At 39.9% G+C, this 22,641-nt stretch overlaps 1 protein-coding gene across 1 annotated transcript in view; it reads right to left on the minus strand.

Annotated features, from left to right (window-relative positions):
• Nucleotides 1-288: 288 nt before the first annotated feature.
• The window catches only part of LOC143788690 (calcium-activated chloride channel regulator 3A-1-like), a 42,575-nt gene continuing 20,222 nt past the window's right edge, over nucleotides 289-22,641 (minus strand). Inside the window, exons 4-14 of the mRNA XM_077278510.1 lie at nucleotides 22,000-22,108; nucleotides 21,396-21,564; nucleotides 17,747-17,968; nucleotides 17,005-17,229; nucleotides 14,266-14,443; nucleotides 12,609-12,715; nucleotides 12,300-12,524; nucleotides 9,805-10,075; nucleotides 7,548-7,712; nucleotides 7,027-7,263; nucleotides 289-1,125 (exon numbers count right to left, since the gene is read on the minus strand). Coding sequence (XP_077134625.1) covers nucleotides 560-1,125; nucleotides 7,027-7,263; nucleotides 7,548-7,712; nucleotides 9,805-10,075; nucleotides 12,300-12,524; nucleotides 12,609-12,715; nucleotides 14,266-14,443; nucleotides 17,005-17,229; nucleotides 17,747-17,968; nucleotides 21,396-21,564; nucleotides 22,000-22,108 — 2,474 coding nt within the window. The 3' untranslated portion in view covers nucleotides 289-559. The remainder of the gene's footprint in view (nucleotides 1,126-7,026; nucleotides 7,264-7,547; nucleotides 7,713-9,804; nucleotides 10,076-12,299; nucleotides 12,525-12,608; nucleotides 12,716-14,265; nucleotides 14,444-17,004; nucleotides 17,230-17,746; nucleotides 17,969-21,395; nucleotides 21,565-21,999; nucleotides 22,109-22,641) is intronic.

Raw genomic sequence — 22,641 nt, forward strand, 5'->3', positions numbered from 1 at the left:
GCAGCAGGTTTTCATCCAGAATTACATTGCGTTTATTGGACAAAGTCTTGTATCTACCAACCACCGTATGATGCTACTGCTACCATGATTTTAGGCAAGACACAATCCAATTCCGATGTATGAACATACATAGAGACGTTTCACACTTCAAGGTCAAGGGGTATCAGTTTTTTGCAATAACGTAATTTTTCCACATAACCACTTTATATAATGTATGACATCTTTTTATTTTTAATCCATTCTTCTGAAGCATTGACTTAATGTTTGGGTTATGTCTTTTGTAGCAGCAGTTTTCTTGTAGACCGCAGTAGATATTCCTTCACAACTACTTTGCATTCATCTGACAAAGTCTTCCACGTACCAACCACAGTATGATTTTGCTGCCACCATGCTTGTAGGAAGACACAACCCAGCTCAGAAATAAGGAACCTACTGAACACAAGGAGCTATGTTACACTTTACAATGAAGGGGTATCTGTGGTTTGCAATAATTTAATTATCCCTTAACTCAATTTTCCTAGTATGTAACACTTCAGTCACCTATGTGACAAAGCTTTAGTTATACATCTGTTCTTTCCTCTAGAACAATTATTACAGTTTGTTCCTTAATATCATCCTCAGAAATCTCATCCAAAGACAATGTTTTATCTTGGCCTTTAAGATTAGTTTGAGCTTCCTCCAATGAGCCGTTCTTTTCTTGTAACTCAATACTATTTGTATGGCTCGATGATTTACTGGAGGCCCGTTTTCTCCAGCGGTACAGGCCAAGGCCTAATATAAGACATAGGGTAAGAACAGATAGAGTAATAATAATGACAGTTATTGCATTAGACGTCGTAATAGCTGATGAGTAGTCAACGTTTATGTCTTCTTCGTGGAGCGCTTGTATGGTCACATGAACCAGATTTGAGATTTCTGATTGTTGTGATGCTTTATCTGTAGAGCGGATTGCAATGTAACTGATGGTGCCGCTATGAGCAGTCGCGTTATCATGTCTGAAAGAGAAGGTTTCTTTGCTGCCGGCAATCTTCGGTTGTAGAGACGACGCATTGATGAACACGGTTCTGGAAAAATGTTGTAGTAATTCTAATGGGTCACTGCTCATACGGATGTCATAACTAGACACTAAAAGGGTAAAATAAAATGGGTGGTTATAATATTGATTTATTAAACGCTAGAAAGTTACAACATGATGTAGAGTCTACGTGATGTTTCATCCTATTTTTTTATTATTATTTTTTATCTTCCAAGCACGCAGGACAATCAACTGATTGAAGGGACTATGGTGCTCTAGCAGTCCTATAAATATCAAAAAAACTGACCGCTACTTCCAAACAGAGACAAGTGTGAATGGGGGCAAGCAAAGAGAGCCACTCTATATAACTAACAAATTAAAACTGTGAAATGCTATAATACGATATATAATCAATGTTTACATATTATAGCGTTACACAGTGCACCTTTAACCCCTTCACACCGCAGCCCTTTTTTGTTTTTGTGTTTCTGTTTTCCAATCCCCTTCTTCCCAGAACCATAACTTTTTTTTTGAGGGCTTTTTTTGTGGGACGAGTTATACTTTTGAACAACACCATTGGATTTACCATATCCTGTACTAGAAAACAGGAAAAAAAATCCCAAAAAAACTTACAATTCCACAACTGTTTTTCTTATTTGTATACCTTATTCACCAAATGCTAAAACTGACCTGCCATTATGATTCTCCAGGTCATTAGGAATTCGTAGATACCAAATATGTCTAGGTTCTTTTTTATTTACCGTATATACTCGAGTATAAGCCGACCCCCCTAATTTTGCCACAAAAAACTGGGAAAACTTATTGACTCGAGTATAAGCCTAGGGTGGAAAATGCAGCAGCTACCGGTGAATTTCAAAAATAAAAATAGATGCTCCATGCCGTTCATTATGGCCCCATAGCTGTGCCATAGAAAACTGTGCCATATAGTGCTCTGCACCGTTCATTATTGCCCCATAGCTGTGCCATATAGTGCTCTGCACCGTTCATTATTGCCCCATAGCTGTGCCATATAGTGCTCTGCACCGTTCATTATTGCCCCATAGATGTACCATAGAAAGCTGTGCCATTGCTGCTGCAATAAAAAAAAAAAATGACATACTCACCTCTCTTGCTTGCAGCTCCTCAGCGTCCCGTCCCGGCGTCTCTCTGCACTGAGTCTGACTGATCAGGCAGAGGGCGGCGCGCACACTATATGCGTCATCGCGCCCTCTGACCTGCACAGTCAGTGCGGAGAGACGCCGGGAAGACAGAGCGGCGCCAGGCGTGTGGAACGCGGACAGGTGACTATGAGATACTTACCTGCTCCCGGCATCCCGCTCCTTCCCCCGGACAGCTGGTCTTCGGTGCCGCAGCCTCTTCCTCTGTCAGCGGTCACCGTTACCGCTCATTAGAGGAATGAATATGCGGCTCCGCCCCTATGGGAGTGGAGTCCATATTCATTTCTCTAATGAGCGGTCCCATGTGACCGCTGAAAAGGGGAAGAGCTGCGGCACCCGGAGACCATGGGACTGCAGGGATAGCTGTTATGATCTGGTGGTTTAGGAGCAACATGGAACGTGCTCTGGAGGAGGTGGTACCTGTACTGACCTCAGTTACTGAGCTTAGCACAACACTAGAAGTTAGCCGTGGGATGTTCCTGTCACTCCCTAGACACCTCGTCACAGCCGGAGGACTAACTACCCCTAAAGATAGAAACTGGAAAGCTATCTTGCCTCAGAGAAAATTCCCAAAGGATAGGCAGACCCCCACAAATATTGACTGTGAGTGGAGAGGGAAATGACATACACAGAATGAAACCAGGATGTAGCAAAGGAGGCCAGTCTAGCTAGATAGATAGAACAGGACAGAATACTGTGCGGTCAGTATTAAAAACTAGAAAAATCCTCCACAGAGTTTACAAAAATCTCCACACCTGACTAAAGGTGTGGAGGGTAAATCTGCTTCCCAGAGCTTCCAGCTTAACTGAATAAATCCATACTGGCAAGCTGGACAAGAAAAAACATAGAAAGTGCAGAACGATTAAGTCCACAAAAAGTGGACTGCAAAAGAACAAGCAAGGACTTATCTTTGCTGAACTGGTCAGAATATCAGGGAAATCCAAGCAGAGATGTGAATCCAAGCAGGAACCATCGACAACTGGCACAGGCTGAAGGATAGAACCAGGTTAAATAGCCGAGCCAGAAAGACAATCAGTGGAAGCAGTGGAACGGCTGCTAAATCCAAGAAGCAGCCGTACCACTTAAAACCACCGGAGGGAGCCCAAGAGCAGAATTCACAAAAGTGCCACTTACAACCACCGGAGGGAGCCCAAGAGCGGAATTCACAACAGATAGCGCCAGGAGCCCCGGAAGCAGGTAAGTATGCCTCAGCACCCTCTCCCCCTCACCCGCCGACCCTGCCGCCGACCGTGACTTGAGTATAAGCCGAGAGGGGCACTTTCAGCCCCAAAATTTGGGCTAAAAATCTCGGCTTATACTCAAGTATATATGGTAAGTGGTAAAAAACAAATCCAAAGTTTGTTAAAAAAAAAAATTGGTAATTTTCTGAGACCCGGAATGTCTCTATGATCTGGGGCTGGATGAGGGCTTATGATTTTGTGTGCCAAGGAAATGTTTTTATTGATACCATATTGGTATGGATACGATCTTTTGATCACCCGTTATTGCATTTTAATGTAATGTTGCGACGACCAAAAAAATTTAATTCTGGCGTTTTTTACTTTTTTTTCGCTATGCTGTTTACCGATCGGATAAATTCTTTTTATATCTTGATAGATCGGGTGATTCTGAACCCTGCGATACCAAATATGTGTATTTTTTATTTTTTTCAAATTGTATTATTTTGAATGGGACTAATAGGGGGTGATTTGAACTTTTGTATATTTTTTATTTTTTTATATTTTTAAAAACATTTTTTTCTTTTCACTTGCTTCAATAGTCTCCATGGGACACTCGAAGCTGCGATAATCCGATCGTCTCTGCAACGCACAGGTGATGATCAGATCACCTGTGTGTAGCAGAAATGCTCACTTGCTATGAACAATCTGACAACGACAACCACTGGGGTCTGCTGCAGACCCCGGGTTGTCATGCCAACCCATCGGTGACCCGCGGTCATGTGACACGGGCACTGATGGGCAGGATTAGTAACGCACTTCTGGTGCGATCACATTAAATGCCGCTGTCAGAGATTGACAGTGGCATTTAACAGGTTAACAGTCATGGGTGGATCGTGATTCCACCTGTGGATGTTAGGGGCACGTGTCAGCTGTTCAAAACAGCTGACATGTGCCAGGAAAGATGTGGGATCAGCATCAGACCCACATCAAAGGGAGAGACAGGACATGTGCAGTACATGTATGGCACATATCGTGAAGGGGTTAATTTGTTAGCTATATAGAGTGGCTCTCTTAGGCCGGAGACACACTGGTGCGAGATACGGCTGAGTCTCGCTGGTTAAAAGCAAGCTGTGGCACCGGCACTCCAGAGCGGAGCGTGCAGCTGCATAGCAATACATGGAGCCGCACGCTCCGCTCCGGAGTGCCGGTGCCACAGCTTGCTTTTAACCAGCGAGACTCGGCCGTATCTCGCACCAGTGTGTCTCCGGCCTTAGCTTGCACCTGTTCACACTTGTCTTTTTCTATTTGGAAGTGACAATCATTTTTTTTTATATTTATAGTACACACCTTCTGACCGAACACTCCTCCCATAAGCTTAAGGCATTTTTAAATTGAGCTTGATCCTACCTGCCCATATAACTGTAGGCTTTTAGCCCAGAAGAGGCTTCACTTTAGGTTCAGGGTCTCCACAATGGGCTATACTTTGTCACTGGATGTTGGGCTTACACGAATTGCCCAATTTGTGCGCTAAGTATATTCATTTTTTAACATGTTTTCTACAGCAGAAATGCAGAGCCAATTTCATATATTCAATATTTACATATTATAGCGTTTCAGAGTGCAGCTTCAATTTGTTCACTATATAGAGTGGTTCTCTTAACTTGCACCAGTTCACACTTGTCTGTTTGTTTGCATGTGCCGATCAGTTTTTTGATATTTATTAGTGATGAGCGAATATACTCGTTACTCGAGATTTCTCTAGCATGCTCGGGTGTCCTCCGAGTATTTTTTAGTGCTCATTTTAGTGCTCGGAAATTTAGTTTTTATCGCAGCAGCTGAATGATTTATATCTGTTAGCCAGCATAAGTACATGTGGGGGTCCCATGGTTGCTAAGGAATCCCCACATGTACTTATGCTGGCTAACAGATGTAAATCATTCAGCTGCAGCAATAAAAACTAAATCTCTGAGCATTAAAAAATACTCAGAGGACCCCCGAGCGTGCTCGGAAAATCTCGAGTAATGATAATGAGTATATTCGCTCATCACTAATATTTATATATCATATGTGTCATTTTCATCTGCTTTAAGATGGTTTTATTCATTACCAGTGCCATATTATAAGGGTTTGCTGTTTATCTTTTTAGAATCTCTATAGTGACTTTATAACTTTAAGCACTTGCACTTTTTGATGCAACCGCACCTTATGGTTATTTGACTATTTAACTATATATAGTTCCTTCCTGCAACACCTAACCTTTGTATTTAAGGGTATGTGCACACGTTCAGGTTTTTTTGCGTTTTTTCGCGATAAAAACGCTATATAAACTCATTAGAAATGCATTCATTATGCATCCTATCATTTAGAATGCATTCTACATGTTTTGTGCACATGGTGCATTTTTTCCCCTAAAAAAAAAGCATCGCGGTAAAAAAAAGCAGCATGTTCATTAATTTTGCGGATTTTCCGCGTTAGGGTATGTGCACACGTCAGGATTTCTTGCAGAAATTTTCATGCGTTTTTGACGCGTTTTTTGTGCGTTTTTTTTTTCCAAATGCATAGAATTGCGTGAAAAACGCGGAAAATCCACAAAATTAATGAACATGCTGCTTTTTTTACCGCGATGCGTTTTTTTTCACGGAAAAAAATGCACCATGTGCACAAAACATGCAGAATGCATTCTAAATGATAGGATGCATAATGTATGCGTTTTTAATGAGTTTTTATAGCGTTTTTATCGCGAAAAAATGCGAAAAAAAACACGAAAAAACCTGAACGTGTGCACATACCCTTTTTTCCCGCAATTCTATGCATTTGAAAAAAAAAACGCACAAAAAAAGTCAAAAACGTGTCAAAAACGCATGAAAAAAAACGCATGCGGATTTCTGGCAGAAATGTCCGGTTTTTGTCAGGAAAATTTCTGCAAGAAATCCTGACGTGTGCACATAAACTAAAACTTTTTATTATCAGATTGATTTAAATACAATAACACCATTCAATATTTAGCTGATGCAGTCCACAACCTGTAGGTCAGCTCCTAGGAATTAAACATCTACAACTGGCAACCAGTCAGAGGCCACTAATTGGCTGCAGTGTTCACAATGTTTCCAAATGGAAGAAACATCAATTCATCAACCATTTTTTAGATTTATTGTTTAAAATTTCTTCAAATCAAACTGTTGTTGTTTCTTCAAATCAAAATGTTGCCACATTTGGCGTGTTTATGACAATTCTGGCCAGCTCCACTGGGACAAAGGTGGCTAGGTGCACCCAAAAAATCATCATCATTTACATCACAGGAGTGGTGTAAATTAAAACAGAAATATACTCCATTCCCTGACTAGAGTATATTTCTTCTGCTGGTGCATTCCAGATAAAGGAGCAGTTGTGAGAATAGCCAACCAGGCCAAGGAACGATCCATTCAAATTGCCCTCCTTAGAGCTCCATTCTTGGGAGCAGTGGGTTAAAATATGCCCTGCCAGTAGTCCAGTAAAGAGCAGGAGGTGGTAATTAAAGAGGTGCGGTTTACTTGTTAACGCATTTCAAAGTGACTTACTTCTTCACCAGGACAAACCACAATGAAAGAATAATTTAATATAGTGTTATATAGTAAAAATTTCATATAAATGTGACATATCACGAAAAACCTACCAGATCCCTGGTCATAGTTGTCTCCTGGTGCCGTCCAAGATAAGACAACATAGTCATTTTCTTCTTTTGCTTCAAGGTCAATTATTTTACATGGAGGAAAAATATCCTTATTCACTGTGTGGTCGAAGACATTAGTCACTTTAAAACTTCCAAGGAAGAGGATTCGGCTGAATGCTTCATGGGAACTTAGCACTTTAGTATTGATTAGGGGTTTAGGAGGATTCATATTGATGGTGCCTGCAATAAACACAAATAATCAAATATAGAACATATGGCGGTCTATCTAAAATGTTACAAGGAAAAGTAGAATAGATGCCAATGAAACATATCAAATTACAACATTTTACTTTTTTACAGAATTTCTGGAAAAGAAAAGGAATAACCTGAAATGTATATCTCTTGGGTATGCAAAAAAAAAGCAAAACAAGTAACTACTTGCAATATCATGATATAGTATAGTATGTACTGCATTTAGTTCAATTTCCTTGAGGACAACAATTTTCGTAGTAATCTAAGCTCACCATTTTCAATATATCCCGGAACATACATAGCTCGGTTCTTCATTACCGGCACCAGTGAGGTAACATTTGTCCACGTGGCTAGAATTTTTAGTGCGTATCTGCCATTTGCAGGGAACCAAAATACATATCTGGAATATATGCCATCATCCTTGACATTGTCAGCACCTATATTGCATAGGAGTATAAAAAGTTCATAGGATAACCAGTGTGTAGTTAGCATGTAGGGTTTTAAGGGAATCCAATACACACTACAGAGTCTATGGCGTAGAATCCCTGAAGACGTGTGTCAACGAGAAAACATTTATGTGCTAGCCAACAATGTCTGTAAGCTAGGTGTGCATCCAACTGTGTGTGAGTTTAGCCCTAATTGTGATTGAATTAAAACTATTTAGTAGAGATGAGAGGATTGATTTGCGGGACTCCAGTCCAGCGTCCAGGTCAGCGGTACCTAGCATCTAGGTGGTAAGCTTGTAAATCTCTTTTTAAATCTTCTTTACCGTCACACCGTGCAATTACGATCGCTACGACGGCACGATCCGTGACGTCGCAGCGTCGTATGACTATCGCTCCAGCGTCGTAGACTGCGGTCACACTTTGCAATCACGGCGCTGGAGCGATGCCGAGGTTCGCTGGTAACCAGGGTAAACATCGGGTTACTAAGCGCAGGGCCGCGCTTAGTAACCCGATGTTTACCGTGGTTACCAGCGTAAAAGTAAAAAAAAAAAAACAGTACATACTGACCATCTGATGTCCGTCAGGTCCCTTGCAGTCTGCTTCCTGCTCTGACAGTGCCGGCCGTACACTGAGAGCAGAGCGCAGCGGTGACGTCACCGCTGTGATCTGCTCTCACTTTCCGGCTGGCGCTCACAGTCAGAGCGGGAAGCAGACTGCAAGGGACCTGACGGACATCAGATGGTCAGTATGTACTGTTTGGTTTTTTTTACTTTTACGCTGGTAACCACGGTAAACATCGGGTTACTAAGCGCGGCCCTGCGCTTAGTTACCCGATGTTTACCCTGGTTACCAGCGAACTCATCGCTGGATCGCTGTCACACACAACGATCCAGCGATGACAGCGGGAGATCCAGCGACGAAAGAAAGTTTCAAACGATCTGCTACGACATACGATTCTCAGCAGGGTCCCTGATCGCTGCTGCGTGTCAGACACTGCGATATCGTAACGATATCGCTAGAACGTCATGAATCGTACCGTCGTAGCGATCGTAATTGCACTGTGTGACGGTACCCTTAGCTTCCAACCTGTCTGGTGTGGGTTTGACTAACCAGGGCTGGCGCAACGTTATCTCTGGCGTCAGCCCTAACAAATGAAATGTCGCACAGGGGAGACCGAAAGGTAAGAGATTTGTGGGTCTCACAACTAGCCGCCAGGTACAACTGATATGGACCATGGACCAGAGACCCTCAAATCGATTCACTCATCTCTGCTGTTTAGAGCACCATGACCCTGCAAAGTCAGCACAATTTGATATATGGATAGTACAATCCAATACATTTGTAATTAAAGGGATTATACCACCAAGAACAATTGATAGGATAGGTGAAAAATGTATGAATTTTGGGACCCCCAATGATCTTGAGAATAGAGATCTCCTTCCTCCAAGTGAATAGAGCTGTAGTACACAGTCATGATCCCATTCTATTCACTTTGATGGTTCTATGGTTGGTGTGACCACAATTCCATTCAATTCTATGAGTCTTTATGAGAGATATTGTCCCACCACCACCACTCCTATAGAGCATGAATAGACCGGTGGTCACACATGCGCACTTCTGCTCCATTCATATGAGAACAAGGGATAGTCATTCTCAAAATCAGTGGGGGTTCTGGGGATGTATGAACATCAGTTTAATAATCAAATGTAAATGCCATCAGAGATGATCCAACAAAAAGGAGAAGGGCACTCCAACTCTGGCTTATTCGCTTAGCTTGTCGACTTGTTTGCTTCCATATGTAAATTATTACTATACTTAAAAAATGATTAAATATATTAATGACATAGTGATCATTAAGTTTTATATAAGGTCCGTGGATACATAGAGGGTAGATCATAATTTTGGACTATGGGAAGTAGTCTGATGAAAATTAGACTGTTGTCTACTGCAGCAGTGGCTCTTACCTGCACCTGAGGCACACAGGTTTTGGGAAGACTGTAAAATGTCGCCCCCATTTATAACTATGGCGCAGTAAACGTCAAGTACCTTAGAAGTTAAAATGTTTTTAAATATGATGCTTTACCTGCACCATTATCATTAAGTATCAGAATGACAGGATCTCCAAATTCTGGTTCAATGACAGCCGTCACATTAGCTCCCCGTACTGCTGCATGTCCTTGCTTAAGTTCTGCAACGACGGTTACCGGCTGTGGAGAAGTGATCCTTTCATCAATCCTTTCACCAGTGATAGTCACAGGAGGTATTGTATATGATGAGGGTCTTGAAAGGACTAAAATCCCAAGAATCTGGCTGATGTTTAACACATTTGTTATTGTATAAGTCCAAGAGCCAGCCTAAATACGACAAAAAAAAGTATTGTAGAAAGACCCAGACCAATAAAAAAGTCACATAACCTATCTTGTGGTGAGCCTGTAAGAGCTTAAGATTTTATCCTTCCACATGACTGTGATAGGGGACTGTACACACACACTTTAGCTATTCTGACTAGTATAAACAATAACCACACAGACAAAAAGCAAAATGTTTGGATGTGGCCACACCAGGACCTATTCATTCCGAATCCCATCTCATTACTTGAAACACAACCAGATCCAAATTTGTAGAGGCCCTTGGCAGAGGTTAGCTCCCTGAAATTAATGCTATGTAATGAGTGAGAAAGTTAATTTAGCTATACAGATATTAGTCCCATTAGATAATTGCCAGCAGATTCTGATGTGCCACGTCTGCTATTGATGGTAACAAGACTCGGTATGTTGGGTTTTAACACGAACAAGCCTTTCTTGAACCAGGAAACAAATGAGGCCAGATGAATATTGTACTTTTTTATCACTTTCCCACTATGGCAATAAACATATATGCTTGCGCTCCAGATTTTTTTAGCACTGCAGTGCTCTGTGTGCTTATAACTAACACTTCTTCAGCTTCCATCTCCCAGCAGTCAGTGTGGGGGAAGGGGCAGTACAGCTGAGATGACAGCACTATGAGAGGAGAGCTGCAGATGTATTTGTAATGAGACAAAGCTCAGTTCTGCTGTACTGTCTAAGTTGTAATCACCCAGCTCTGCAATGAAATCAGGCGATGCAGCCTGTCAGTCTTTACATGCCTCACACTGCTAATTCATCCTTTAATTTAAAATAACTTCTGGAAGCAGATTCTCATGCGGATCAGTGGTCGCCCTTAGAGCTTAACCCATCATTTACATATTAAGAAAAACGTGGATTACTCCAGTATTAAAAACCAGATTGTAAAGGTCCATTTGTGTTGAGGTTTACTTCATGGTCCAAGTCACGATGAAGGAACCCTTGTGTGTGTGTGTTGATATAGTTGGGGTTTGCTGTCCTCCCCTATTCAGGCCACAAGTGGCTAGATGGTACGGGGGCCTTGACAACATTCGACAAATCAAGGAGACCCGTATGTAAAAGGATAAAAACACCTTTACTGGAATGCCTTAAATATAACTGCTACAAACGATAGCAAACACAATACTTTTGGTACAAATGTTCTGTGTTATCCAGAGGTTCTCTATTTATGCATTTCAGAGATACCATTTCGTGATATTCTGCACGAGTGTCAGAATACTTCTCAAGCTTTCTATTTCTAGCATTCACTTCCTTTATCCTCCATTACAGGTGTACCTTGGTGTTCCCTCCTGCTCAGAATAGAAAACTCCTATATTCCAGAACTGGCTAACATGGTGTCCTTGTAGCCCACTGCTATTAACTACCTTGGGGATTTCTGCCTCCCACGGCTCTGATATTCTACATCTGTACTTACTGCAGATGGAAGATACCTTCTTAATCCTCTTTCAATCTCCGCACTATAAGTATAAAAGTCAGTTGCTGATAGAAACTTGTTCTCGAACTTGCTATCTTTAGTTTACCTGGAGTAAACACACTCTCCACAGCAATACTTGTTACTCCTTCAGAAGCTTCTGTCCAACACTCCTAACTAACAGGAAAACCAGTTCCTATGCCCAGTTAATGTCTCCCACCATGGGCTGGCCTTACAGTTAACCCTATGGCAGGCTAACTAGTACAGGCTCAAAATAGATAAAACACAAATAAAAACAAGTCAATACATTACATTCATACAAAGATCTCCACAAAGGGTGCCAACAGCGCTTCTACTCCTTTACACGATGACAGATATCAAGTTATCATTTTAATAAAGTTTCTATGACCTGCATGTCCATATAGAGGAAGATTCCTTTTTAAATATCTAAAACTTTCCTGGCATGTTGCTGGACAGGACTGGATGCACCTGGTTGGTAGAGGCCCCTAAGTAGTGGAGGCATCGAAGCAGTATAACTTTTCCTACTTCTATGATTTGGCTCTGACCACTAGTATCATGATGATCATCTGCCATTTCTATGGACGTCATCCCTTCTTGACAACATATGAAAATAAGGAAGTACAGTCATATGTAACATTATAGCATTAACTTAGCATTATAAATTTTTTATTCAATTAATTTTTAAAAATATTTAATTTACAATTTAAGACAAAAACCGAAGCAGATTATCAATATTTTCTAATTTGATTTTTAGTTTGTATATACCTGTGAAGTTCCTGGAACTATTAGATAGGACGCTTTAGATGTTAAGTCATGGTCAAGGTTTTCATTGATATAATTATATCCTGATGGATCCTGGATCATAATATTAGGAGGATCAGTAGCCTGCCAGGTAATAATGAACTTTGTATCATTTCCCACAGTCTTGTCCATGATGACAGAGCCAGATAATTGACCTTCAGCCTGAATAAGTCTCCGGACACTTATTATCTACAACCAGAGACATGTAAGAGTTAATAGAACAAAAGACAGTATTGGTAATAGGACAGATACGAAACGTCTGTAGAGCCTCACCTTTATTAATAGATCTGCTGTGTCTCGATGTATAGGAAATATTTCTGTAAAAGCTCCAATCAAATGGTCTGAATCATAACCATGTGAAGTAAAGAACGTTCTTCCTCCTTACATTTAGCAAACACAAAAAAATTAGGGTTTCATAGGACATGTTCTTCATATACATAGTAGACTTTAAACCATTGTCTTATCATGTCTACTAATAAAAGTTGTAATTTTCCTAAAAAAATAATGTATAAGCTTTAACAAATGTCTGTAAAAAATTGAAAGTAATAAAAGGTTCATGGGTCATACCAGTGGGGCAACCTCTGACCTCCTGCAATATAAGCACATCGTAGAGGATCTTGAGACCCTTCTGCACAGGTCAACTCTCACTCTCCTGAACACAGGGAAACCATGTATTGCATGTCATTTATTCTATACTTAAAGAACTTTTCCCTTTTTGGGTATGTGGATGTCCTAAAAGGGATCCTACCATAAACCAGAGTATTTCATGGTCACCTGTCAATTTGATTGACCTTGCAGTGGCCATCCATTTCTTCCCGTGGTGATAACACACAATTTCTAAGGATGCTACAGCAAATGAACCCACCAGATCAGTTGATCACCAGAGCTGGTGCATTCTAATGTAGGTTGTCGAGTTAGGACAGGCCCTTTAAAGGGAATTTGTCATCAGAAAATTTCCTGTTTAATCAGGTTGATGTGTTAAATACATTTTTTAAAGATGTTACTATTTTTTTTACATGTCACAATCCACATTAAGAATACAAATTAGAAATCTTGCAATTTATGCAATGGATCAGTGGAGCTATTTTAGACTAACTTCCTGTTTCAGGAAACAACACATGTACATTAGCAGCAACCCACTGACTTAGACCCAATCTTTTATATTAAAATATCTAATGAGGGTGTGCAAAGTTCTTTGTGAAGGGAGGAGAGCATGGTCAGATGGGACATTGCTTATTGTAATTATTTATAGAGGTGTTACTTGTCATTGTAATCCTGCCTCCGATGATAAGGAAACTGCTGTAAACTCTTCCTGAAAGAACAGGAGGTATGAGTCGAAAATATTCCCAAAAAAAATCACAAGTTGACTATTTTGCTTTTAACAATTCAGATCGCTTTGGAAAAAAAAATGACACATTTTAAAAAGATGTAGAATTAAAACCTGATTTAAAAGATAGGTGATTCTCCTGATGAGGACAGATGATTGTCAGTGCTGTTTACAGGAGTGTTAAAAAAGCCAAAGAATTTGAAATGTGTCCCTTGCTGTATGCAAATGTCATAAATGTTGTTGTGTATGTTACAGAAGAAATCTTTTGAAAATTAATGCCATGATTTGATTTTATTTTCTCACTTATATTAGAAATCTTCTACAAAAAGTGTTCTTCCTACAACATTTTTGCAGTGCACTTCTAGCCACTGCCTCATCACACCTTGCCGGCTTGGAGTAGAGCAATAGATTGTAGTTGACAGCAGGACTTATATTTCTAGAATGTTGCGCTGAAATATGCAGATAATCCAATATTAGCTCCTACACCAACATAACATTGGGAGGATTATCTTTTCACTCATTCATAGCTTAGCATCGCAGCCAGAATTCACAGGTACCAGTATAACCAGCAGTGTAAATTGTAATAGGTCTCTACATACACACCTGTACTCTCTGCTAAGGTTTCTAGTTCAGGGTCAGCATCAGGCCCTATGGCAATGGTGTGAATAACTGAGCCGCTCCTTGAAACCTTGGGTAAACATGTGCGCAAATTTGCGTCCCTTCCGCTGACTGCTAAGATGACTTCAGAGCCTTCCGTAATTCCATCAAGACCTTTGATCACCTGTAAAACACAAGAGAATATTAGTTAATATCTCACTTCCTTTTTTGTTTTTTGAATTTATATTTGTGCTATTTTTGCTTTAAGTGTCCGAACAAATTTATGAATACTCTTTATTGTGCGTATTATAGCTTTTATGATTTAAAAGAAAAACCATTTATGTTACTTTGGCCATCATATTCCACAGCGATATACAGACATCACTGTCCCCATTGGGGCTCACATTCTAAATTCCCTATCATTATGTCTTTGGAGTATGGGAGGAAACCAGAGATCCCGGAGGAAACCCACGCAATCATGGGGAGAACATACAAATTCCTTGCAGATGTTTTCTTGCTGCTCTTGAACCCTGGACCCCAGCGCTGCACAGCTGCAGTGCTAACCACTGAGCCATCATGCATGCACTTGTTTGGGTTAGGGCTTATTTTTTGCTTGCCAAGCTGACGTTTTTAATTATACCATTTTGGTGCAGATGCAATTTTTTTATCGCCCTTTATTGCATTTTAATGCAATGTTGTGGTGACCAAAAAGCATAATTTGGGCGTTTTGACTTTTTTCTCGCTACGCCGTTTAGCGATCAGGATAATTCTTTTTATTGATAGATTGGGCGATTCTGAATGCAGCTATACCAAATATGTGTATGTTTGATTTTATTTTTATTGTTTTATTTCGAATGGGGCAAAAGGGGGGTGATTTGAACTTTTATATTTTTTAAATTTTTTTATATTTTTAAAAACATTTTTTTTTACTTTTGGCATGCTTCAATAGCCTCCATAGGAGACTAGAAGCTGACATAGCCCCATCGGCTCTGCTGCATAGAGGCGATGTTCAGAATGCCTCTATATAGCAGATTTACTGACTTGCTATGAGCGCGGACCACTGGGTGGTGCTCACAGCAAGCTGGCATTGACAACCATAGAGGTCATGCCAACACATCGGTGACCCGCGATCACGTGACAAGGGTCACCGGTGAGCGTATTTCCGGCCCGATCGCGATTCCACCAGCGGCTATTGCGGGCACATGTTAGCTGTTCAAAACAGCTGATAGGTCCCCGGACAGATGTGGGCTCACCGCTGGAACCCACATCAAAGGGAGCGAGTCCGGTATCGGTGTACTCTTATGCCCGATATCGGAAAGGGGTTAAGGGAGCATTAATCAGTGAAGCAAAAGTCAGCAGTGATCAAGTCCCAGTGTCAGGACGTCAACATGAAGGTTTGACAAGATGAAGAAGAAAGGCTGTAATCAGACAAGACGTCAGCGGCACGTTACAGGATGTAAATATTTATTCTGTATAGGGGTACTGTATAGAAATACATTTACACGAACCAACAGGCGGCACTAAATGACCACCGATTGGTAAACCATTACCGATGGGCAATCATCTACTGCTGTCTGTTTAAACAGACTATTAAGAGGCATGCACTGATCGATCCCATATTATTTAGCATGCCCTCGTTATGTATAGAGCAGTTCCTCATTACATAGCATTCCCTTTTGTTATATATAGGGCTGTCCCATATTATACAGTATCCTCTTGCGATATACAGCGCCGTTTCTTATAACACAGTATCCTAAATTCTGTATAGCGCTGTACATGAGGGGTAAAAAATTGCATTGCGCGCTTTGTGCGCCACTCTCTGTCTTTTTGCATTTGCAGTTGTGCACTACAGCACCTGTGTGTTAATCACATGACCTACCAAAGACTCCTGTATGATCAGGAATTAATTTTTTTTTCGCAAATCACAAGCTTTTAATACTTTTATAGATTTAGTTGTAAAAGATTCTTGATGTCAGTGCATAATTAAGACATTTATCAGCAACCATGATATTCTTGAAGGATGGTTTGTAAAAGAAAAAAAAAAAATGCAATCCGATTAGCAAAAATATTTTAAAAAATGAGTGATGGTATTACCAATCATATGTTAGCCGACAGGTAAAGATGAGCAAAACGATACGATGCAAATTGAATTTGTGTCTGAACCTGAGGCGTTCAAATAATATGTGATCTACTTTGTGCAAATTGCAGATTTTATCAGCCAGAGAAGGATCATAACACCTGGGCCAGGCAGGTATTCCCATAATAACTTGCAGCTATTATATCACATGTTATCACATAGCCAGGAGGGACTATAGTAGCCTGTATAAAAACATAAGCAGGAAATGCAGCAGCTATTCTGCGGTGAATGTACATAGTAAGAGGACATCAGAGCTCACAGCTTAGCCATTGAGATAAGAAAAGTAGGCCAAAAAATATTGAAGAAACTGTACACCTAGTATACCACAGCACATAACATTAGATTAGTGTGTGCGGAAAAAGGGCCAGGGAGGGACACAGATGTCAGGCTCTGTCACTTGCTTGATCATTGTGGTCATAGGCCTGATGCAATTCAATCACACCTCTTTTCAGGGCAGTTGGAGCCATTGGATTACTTTCGATTCCTGGTGAATTGATTGCTGCAGATCGAATTTCCTGGCAAAATTTGGCTTGTGAATCCAAGTTTCAACTCTGTTAGCAGGAGATCTGCCGTTTTCTTCAAATGCAGACTTGCATTCAGATATTTACCTGTAAGCCTGCTGAGATGCCTTCACAAATAGACATACCCCCACTAAATGTATCAGGAAGGCTTGACGTAAGATTCCATCGTACATCATCATTGACAATCTGGAGTAAGGGACTTATTACTTGCGTTGTTTCATTAAATATTACAATGCCAACATAGGAGCCAGTCTCAACCAATTGCTGAATAAAGATGGCTGCTGCTTGTCGTAGTCTGTGAAATTGTGTTCCCTAAACATAGAACAGTGAAACATATCAGAATTAGCAACAAAAACAGAAAACAAAACATTGTTTAAATATACAAGTCACATAATCATCTACTCATTTCCATAACTTTATTTATGCTTTATCGTATAGGTCTGCTGAAAGCTGGGTTCTGTGAGGTGCTGTGACCAGATGAAGAAATGAGAATTATCTGGGGAAGAGTTGTGTTTCCAAGTAGAGAACCCAAATAACAATGAGATTTGGCGTCATTATGTGGATGCACAAACCAGAAATGCTGAGGGTTCAAGCATTAGATGGGATGAGATATTGGTCAACTTAAAGAGCAAGCTTGTTCTTCAGTGCCGAGGTGGGAAGACTGGAAGGCTATGGAGGTGGTGGACTTAAAGTTGGCGCCAGTATGCCCATATTAATTAGGGTGACAGATTCCCTTTAACTATGCCATTAATATCTAGGTACAGGACAACACTTTAGATTTCTCTAGCATAAAGATTTCTGACACAGTAAGAGTGGTAATTAGTGTTACCATATTGTCAGAGACATCCAGAACTAGGCAAATCACTCTCGCTGTGGACTGTAGTAATAAGAAGGCCGGAGGTGGTGGGAGCTCTGTTCCTGGCATTGGTGTTGTGGCTTTAAAGTCCGCTGAACTTCTTATAACATCCCATGTGCTTCGATAGCTGCACATTTTGTTTTGCATATTTGGAGCTTCCTTATCGTGGTCATGTTCAGAACAAAATTCTACGACCTACAAAAAAAAGTAATAAAAGGAGTATTAAAATCTTAAGACATATCACTATTAAAGAATTTGTGTCTCTAAGGCTGTGTTCACATTACGTTTTTGGCGTCCGTTACACAGACTATGTTACACCGCGATGTAACGTAGTCCGTTAACGCCACCATTTAGTCCAATGTCGGACGCATCGCTAGCGCACGCCCATTGTGGGCATGCGCTATCAATGTGCTGTCATTGAGTGAGGGACCCTGGGACGCGGGCTGCAGCGTTTCTGGGTCCGTCACTGCTAGCGCAGAGAGAGCATCTGCTAGCTCTATCTGCGCTAGCGGTATGACACGTCGGCACTTGCGTTAACAGCAGCCCGTTAACGCATGTGTTGAACGGGCTGCTGTTAACGCAATGTGAACCTGGCCTAAGACCAACTGATCACGAGATTGTGATTTTTGTCATATACAATATTTGCATTGATGAAAGAAAGATTATGCAAAAATTATTTGGTAGATATTCCTCTATCCCCCCCAATATTACACAATATAGATTCAAGCTAACCAACTACTATTAAAGAGAATCGGCTTTTCTCAGAAGCATACTAGCACTGTTTAAAACAGGCAATCTATTGCTTTTTCTGTAGATCCAGAAAGCCTTGCATAAAGTGTAATGTGAGCTTCCCGTTTTGTAGAAAAACACTCCTTGTAGCAATATTCTGTCTGTGTATTAGGAAAGAGAGTTCATTTGTCTAGCATGCTCTAGACTTCTCCTATATACAGTGTACTTACTTCTCTGCAGTTCCCTACTCTTCTTTGTTTCAGCCTCTAACTCAATTCTCAGAGTTTACCCTGCATTTTATTCCTCTAGGCTCTGCTATAAATCCCATGGTACATTAGCATAGCATCACATGGCCAGCAAGCGTGAGTATCTATATCTGATTATTCTCCCTTATAAATAAAGATGAACTATGATCCTCTACATTATAACTGTATGAAAGGAGCTGTATACTCATCATCAGTGACTGAGATAGGAGTTTCTGTTGTCCACTGTGGAGAACTTCTGTGGTTCATTATAAATCATACCATCATATAGGAATAGTGACTGAGATCATGACCAACTTCAGATAACAATAAGGGCAAATAATTGAGGGGGGTTACGATGAGAACAAATCCATGAATCTTCACATTGAAGAGAACAATTACCTAAGGCAATACTAGCTCATTGATGGACATCTAAAAACTTAAAACATGGGGATCAGTTTTCTCACAAGTCCCCACAGTTTCAGCAGGTGTCTGGCTATGTATATCAGTCAGGGTCCTGCAGCTGATAGCAGGGTAACACAGACAGTAACCATGTGACCAACTTAACATATATATCCATTAGTGATGAGCGAATATACTCGTTACTCGAGATTTCCCGAGCACGCTCGGGGGTCCTCCGAGTATTTTTTAGTGCTCAGAGATTTAGTTTTTTTTTGCCACAGCTGGATGATTTACAGCTATTAGCCTGCTTGATTACATGTGGGGATTCCTTAGCAACCAGGCAACCCCCACATGTAATCAAGCTGGCTAACAGATGTAAATCATTCAGCTGAGGCGATGAAAACTAAATCTCCGAGCACTAAAAAATACTCGGAGGACCCCCGAGCGTGCTCGGGAAATCTCGAGTAACGAGTATATTCGCTCATCACTAATATCCATCATAGAGCAATACTTGACAAGTGTTCATGGTGGATGTATAGGTCATAGAATTTTAATGTGTTTATATCAGAATTTTACAGCCAATCTGACATGAATGACTCATTGGATCTAAGATGTCTATTTAATAATGTATGCCGTTTGAATTGTGAAATCTGGTGACAGGATATACAAGATATATATTTTTTTATTAATATTTTATGAAATAGAAAATATTGACAATATTTTGAAAGAAGCATGAATATGCCCATAAAGGTTTAGATAAACAGTCATGGCCTGAAGTGCTTGTGCCCTTGAAATTGTTCCAGAAGATTAAATATTTCTCTCAGAAAATTATTGAAATTGCACATGTTTTGTTATGCACATGTTTATTTCCTTTGTGTGCATTGAACATAATTTAACACAAAACCTCAAAATGGGGTGGACAAAATTGTTGGCACCCTCTACTCAATATTTAGTTTCACACCTCTTAGAATAAATAACTGCAGTCAGTCGCTTCCTATAACAATCAACAAGCTTCTTATATCTCTTAGCTGGAATTCTTGACCACTCTTCTTTTGCAAACTGCTCCAGGTCTCTCATATTTGAAGGGTGCCTTCTCCCATCAGAAATTATAAAATCTCTCCACTGGTGCTCAATGGGATTTAGATTGCGGTAAGACAATTCCAAAACATCTTTGAATCTCCACCATATTTAACTGTAGGTACTGTGTTCTATTCTTTGTAGGCCTCATTCCATCTTTGTTAAACAGTAGAATGATGCACTTTAACAAAAAGAGCTATCTTGGTCTCTTCTGTCCACAAGACACTTTCCCAGAAGGATTTTGGCTTACTCAAGTACATTTTTGGCAAACTGCAGTCTAGCAGCATATGTCTCTATGTCAGCAGTGGGGTCTTTCTGTGTCTCCAGCCATAGCTTTTTCTGCATTGTAATTTTTAATCAAGTTTTCTCTGCCGTCCATGTCCAAGGAGATTAGCTATAGTGCCACGGGTTGTAAACGTCTTGATTATGTTGCACACCATGTACAAAGGAACATCAAGATCTCTGGAGATGGACTTGTAACCTTGAGATTGTTGATATCTTTCGACAATTTTGGTTCTCAAGTCCTCAGACATTTCTCTTCTCCTCTTTCTACTCTCCATGCTTAGCCACACAATTCAAAGATTGAGTCAACTTCTCCCCTTTGTATCTGGTTTCAGGTGTGATTTTCATATTGCCCACACCTGTCACTTGCCACAGGTGTGATTGTATGAGCATCACATGCTTGAAACAAAGTTGTTTACCCACAAGTTTGGAAAAGTGCCAATAATTTTGTCCTGACCATTTTGGGGTTTTTGTGTGAAATTATGTCCAATTTGCCTTTTTTCTTGTTTTTTTGTGTTGTTCCAATGCACAAAAAGAAAATAACAAAACATCTGTAATTGCAATAATTTTCTGGGAGAAGTACTTCATTTTCTGGAACAATTTCAAGGGTGTCAACACTTTCAGCCATGACTGTATTATAGGTTAAAGTAAAGATGACTATAGCATAGCAAATGCCAAATCTTCCCGTCCAAATTAGGTGTTTGATGGTGTCACCGATTAAGATTTGCTATGGCACCTCTTAAAGTGTAATACTGATATTGATCTCTTCTTGTTTCTCTTACTATAACCTTGGGCAATTAAGATTTTCAAATAATGTCAATTAACCAAATTTAATGTATTGGTGTTATTTTTTTTGTAAAACCAAAGAGTCATACATTGTAGTGACTTACCGAAGATAAAGATTGCATGTACATTATCGATGCTTTCACTCTTTGAGTGCTATTCACTAAGAACATACAGCCTTCCTCTAAATTCCCAGTCTGAGGGTCAACGATACATTCTCCATCTGAACATGAGCGTTTCTTGCAAATATACATGCCCACCATCTCAGAGGAACACCTTAACACAAAATACAGCATAAAATAAAATAATGAAAAAAATCTAATAAAATACGCAAAATACGTGACTATCTCTATGGCTCAAAATATCACACATTCTTGCATCATTGTCCAGTGTCTTGCTTTTTAGGTATAAGGTAATACACAAAGATTAAAAGTATATTTTATTATCAGGAACGAGCATTCCTCTGAAACCTATTTTTCTGATAGTCCTGAAGTGTATACAGGCTCCCGATCACCATACGTAGGAGCAGAACGCTCGGTCGTCAGGTGAAATAATCTTTTGCCCTACTTAAAACATCATGATTCTCAGCAGCACATTTAATAAGATGAGACAAACCCTTTAATAATGATTATCAACAAGATCATACAAAATGCCATAAATACTCTTCATTTATCCAATATTATACTATAGAAAAAAACCTCAACAACTTACCGTGTTGCTTTAATTTTGTTGTCAGGTGAAATAAAGAAAGGCTTCTCATAATCATATTCATCAAATACACCCCACCGAAAATGGGCCCATTCATGGAGAAACACCTTCCCTGACGAAAATGAAGATAAAAACTATAAAACAGATAATGTCTACTAAATAAAATACAACCAAGATTAATGTGTGGATTCTATAAAAAAAAAAATGTAGATATTTATACAGAAAGAGACAAAAAAAACACACTAAGGACCCGATTCATTGCATTTGCATCTGTTTTTGTCTAGTTTTTAGTGTTTTATGCCCTTATTTTATCCTTGCACCAAATTCTTCTTTCCTGTGAAGCCTTTTTTACATCTATTTCATCAGTGTTTGCCTATTTTATTAGTTTCCCACTGTGGTCAGAGTTTATGCTTTCCAGGTGTTTTCATCTGATTCTTCATTTGCAACTTTTTAAAAATTTGCTAAATTTGTACACCAGTTCCCTCTTGGACAGATTCCATGTACTCTAGGAATTTTTTGAACAATATTGTGAAATTTTGAAAATTGTGTGAATTTTTTAAGTTAAAGTCACAAAAACTGTTAGACAAAAAAATGAACATTTTTTTATTTTGTACAAAATTTGTGAACTGCATGCGCCATCTCAAA

This window comes from Ranitomeya variabilis, chromosome 8 (assembly GCF_051348905.1).
Source record: "Ranitomeya variabilis isolate aRanVar5 chromosome 8, aRanVar5.hap1, whole genome shotgun sequence".
NCBI classification, from domain to species: Eukaryota; Metazoa; Chordata; class Amphibia; order Anura; family Dendrobatidae; genus Ranitomeya; species Ranitomeya variabilis.